Source organism: Monoraphidium neglectum, assembly GCF_000611645.1.
Source record: "Monoraphidium neglectum strain SAG 48.87 unplaced genomic scaffold scaffold02292, whole genome shotgun sequence".
Classification (NCBI taxonomy): Eukaryota; Viridiplantae; Chlorophyta; class Chlorophyceae; order Sphaeropleales; family Selenastraceae; genus Monoraphidium; species Monoraphidium neglectum.
This window is the reverse complement of record NW_014011336.1, coordinates 6,377-10,255: the sequence shown is the minus strand read 5'-3', so window position 1 is coordinate 10,255 and position 3,879 is coordinate 6,377. Positions and strand designations below refer to the sequence as shown.

Sequence of the window (3,879 nt, the reverse complement as noted above, 5' to 3'; positions counted from 1 at the left end):
AGTGGGCAGGGCAGGCAAGCAGACAAGCGGCAAGCAGGGGTTGCGGGAGCCGAAAAATATATATTTCGGACATTATATATAGTAAATTGTTGCAATGGTGCACCGTTCGAAGCTTTCCACCCGGAAGCGTCCGTAGTCTAGGGGTATGATAGGTCCCTGCCACGGACCAGGCCGGGGTTCGAGTCCCCGCGGACGCATGCGTTTTATTTGGTGCGCACGCATACGTCGCCTTTGTACTCATCAGTAAAGCAGGTGTGCCCATGAAGGTGTGACGCCGCTCTAATACCACCCAACCCCAATTACCCTAAAGCGGTTGCTGCTGGGTGTGGGTGGGCAGCAATTTCGTGCATTGAGATGTGGGCTTCACGGGTCACCCCACCCCATGGTGCATGCCGAAAGCGTGCAGCCCAGCCTGCCGCAGCCCTCTCAGACCCTGCCCAATGCAATTCAACACCCCGCACAATCATTTTGCCACCCCCGCCGCCGGCGCTCACTCTCGCCCCCCGCGGCGGTGCGCCCCCAGTGGCATCCCCCCGCCGCTTGAAAACCACACGCACCATGCGCGTCAGCACCTGTGATACTTAGCTCAGTGCTGCGAAGCTGCCAGCACGCCTGCAGCTGCTTATGCTCACCACGGCCGCCGTGAGCATAGCTGGTGGCCAGCTACAGAAAGTGCACACCCCATGACACCAGCAGGCCCTGCCCCTGCAAAAAGAGTGGTCCCAGCTGCAGCTGCAGCTGCCGAGGGGCCGCGAACAGCACCTGATGCAGCCGCTGCTGCTGCTCCGGGCACCCCGGTGCACGCACAACACGCTGCTGGGTTGAAGCTGGGATGGGTTGCCGCGATGGGGCCGCTCCCCTCCTATCTTCCCTACAACTACCTCTCCCACTGGCAACCCTCTGCGACGCGCAGCACGCATGCTTTGCTTGTCAGCTGTCATGCTCGTTCAGCAAGTGAGATTGCGGTCTGAATTGCTTTTACACACACCAGCTCCAGGGGACGTGTCCGGTCTCTGTGTGGCAGCTACATCAGGTTGATTTGAGTGGAAGGCACAACGGAGGGAGCACATGGGGGTGCAACCCCACTGAAAAGGCAGCAGGGGTCCATGTGTGTGGAGCGTGTGTTGCGTGGTGAGCGGCCAATACCATGCAGCAAGGCACGGACATGCAGCTGATGGTGAGGTGTGCAGAAAGTGTGGGGGCTGCGCGTCAAAAGCAAGGCGCCTTGGGTCACAGGGCAGGCATGCGTTGACTTGAGATTAGGAGCAGATGCTACACGTTGTAGCGGAGATTTGTTTTGTCTTGGGCCACCATAATGACTGATCAAGTGGGGCGTGTGCAGGTGCTTGGGAATTGCAGGCTGCTGCCCTGTCATCCAGCAGCGCGCGCACGGTGCAAGGTTTTTCAAAAGTATTGCACCATCATATCAAGACATAGTATTGTCATTTCAAGAACACGGTACCGGCATTGCTGGGCTGCACACACTCTGGTTCCCAGCAGCATTGTTCTTGTGACAGCCGCCATCTACACAGCCGGCTTCCTCCGAGTGCCGACCTCTCAGACCTCGACGTTGATGGCGCGCACGACGCTCTTGACGGCCTTCTGGCCCGCAGCGTAGGCCACATCCTTGGCAGTAAATGCGCGCCACGCAGCGTAATCCTGTGCGCAGAAGTCACATGCCAAAGGTCAGGGCAAGCGTGCGCACTGAACAGGCCCTACCACGTGTATAGAAAATGCAAGGAGCGGTGCTGCCCTGTCGCAGGGGTCTTCCCAGGCAGCCAATGTAAACCCTACAGCAAAGCAGGCCTGCTGCTGCTCACACCCGCTGGCTGCTACTGAGCATTGACAAGAGCACGCACCGCCGGGGTTGGGGCAGATGTGATGGTGCCGACAACAGCGTAGTCCTCGCCGGGCTTGATCTTGGAGGCGGCGGGGACACTCCCCTGAATACGTTTGTGCGCGCGAAATAGGTCGAAGGTTGAGCAAAAGCGGGCGTCCCGCAACCTTTGCCTGTCAGTGTTTCAAGCGGCTGACAGTGCCGTCATTCCAAGACACCAGAGGCAGACAACAGTCAGGCAGTCGCTCCTGGGGCGCACAATCACGCCTTGCAGCAAGCGCTCGCGCCATGCACATCCGTGTCGTTCTTCTGCAAATCAACACAGACCTTGAAGTAGAGGACGCTGATGTTGACGCCCGCCTTCTTGGCCGCAGCCACCACGGCTGTCAATGGAAAAGCAAGCGAGAAAGGGCTGTGTGATTACGTTTGGTCCAACAGCGGCTGTGTAGCACGCACATGTCCGGCGCCAGCGGGGAGTCAAGGCATCGCCGCCAGGACACCAACGCCGGCGTGGGCGCCCACTGCGAATGCCCCGGAACGTGCTTGGGGCAGAGCAGCGCTGACAACCAGCACGCGGGCGCGGAAGCCCACCTTGGCGGGTGGCGATCCACTTGTCCGCATCTGTGGCGGGGTCCAGCTTCCAAGTGGTCACCACCAGCACGCTAGGGGCAGCCAGGGCCTTGGCCACGTCAGCAGCCACGGCCTTGTCCACAGGCAGCACGGCGGCCTTGGCGTCGGGGGTGACGGCAGCAGACGCTGTGGCCAGTAGCAGCGCCAGGGACGCCAGGGCCAGGGGGGTGCGGGGCGACATGGTGGGCATCTGTGCTCGGTGGCACCTGCTTGGGCTTGCGTAACCTGCAAGCATGGTGCAGGGTGGCCAGGTGCGAGGGCGCGGGTGGTTGGGGGGTGTCAAAGCTCAACATGCGATGCACACAGGTCCCCTTGATTCTAGCAGCCCGACTCCGGCAGCGCCCGCAGGCACGGCCCTGCATTTCACAGGGATCTGGGGGCTGTCTGAGACTCTGTGTCCTCGCTCGCACAGAGTGGCGCCAGACAGAGTGTCCGACTGGTGCAGGTGGATGATATGTGCAACAGCATCTGGTAACATGCTATGGCACCGGCTCAGCTGACCCCCACGCACCGCTCACCGGTCGAGCACCGATACGGTAGCCAAGTCAGCGGCCCGAATGGATCGTGGGTATGTGGGAGGGAGTGATCAAAGCGTACGATCGCAACTATTTCAAAGCGCTGTTTCTTTGAGATGCTGTCTCACACGAAGAACCTCGCGTGAGGGCTGTGTCACCCGGTCCAAACCAGTTACCCTCGCCTGCAAGGGGCATTTCGAGGGAGGCCGAGTTGATGGCGTTCATGTCGCACAAGTATCATCTCTTCAGTGCAGCGCGCAATGCTAACGGTTCGGGGTGGGGTTGCGGCACTGGGCTGGGCGGGGCACTGGCCAGCCAGAGCCCGGCCAATGGTGAGGGACCGCGAACTTTGGATTATCACAGCGCCAGTGCAGCAACAGCACATTCTTGACTCAAATGGATTGAGCCTCCTGTGCATCGTGACATTATATGGGATTCAGGAAGGCAAGGCAAGGCTTTATGGGACCGTCCCAAGAGGTTTCTGCCACACGCACATTGTGTGCGGTACAGCGATGATGTACGGATTTGGTGGGCACAATTTCCAGTGGGGCCCACAGGTCCTAGGCGGCAGTGATGCTTACAAATCGTCTGTTGCAGGCTGCCAACTGTGTGGGGTGGCCTGCCCGTGCACATATGCTGCCCTTGCTGGTGCAACGAGTGCTTAAGCAGGATGACGCGAGGATCAGCGTTGCTGCTGGGTTTAACAGCAGGCAGCATCACGGGGATGAACTTGCGTTGCCGTACTTTGAATACAAGCACAACGTCATTGGGAAGCAGCGGTTTGCGTCAGATATCAGTCATTGGGACGTTGTTGAGTCCGCTTGCTGGTGAACAGCGAGGCTCAATCTGTTGTGTTGTTTTGGGGGGAGGGGGGGGTCAACCAAGAACCACTGGCGG

The 3,879-nt window shown here is 59.7% G+C and overlaps 1 protein-coding gene and 1 non-coding gene across 2 annotated transcripts; one reads left to right on the top strand and one right to left on the bottom strand.

Annotated features, from left to right (window-relative positions):
* Window positions 1-126: 126 nt before the first annotated feature.
* On the top strand, window positions 127-197 carry MNEG_t16836. The gene has a single exon. It is a non-coding gene; the product is annotated as a tRNA-Gly (tRNA).
* Window positions 198-1,557: 1,360 nt separating this feature from the next.
* MNEG_10386 (hypothetical protein) lies at window positions 1,558-2,648 on the bottom strand (the record flags this gene model as incomplete). The annotated part of the gene is made up of 4 exons (XM_014041144.1): window positions 1,558-1,659; window positions 1,860-1,943; window positions 2,165-2,220; window positions 2,429-2,648. 4 exons carry the CDS (start codon window positions 2,646-2,648, stop codon window positions 1,558-1,560), a joined length of 462 nt encoding a protein of 153 aa, XP_013896598.1.
* Between the last annotated feature and the right edge of the window lie 1,231 nt (window positions 2,649-3,879).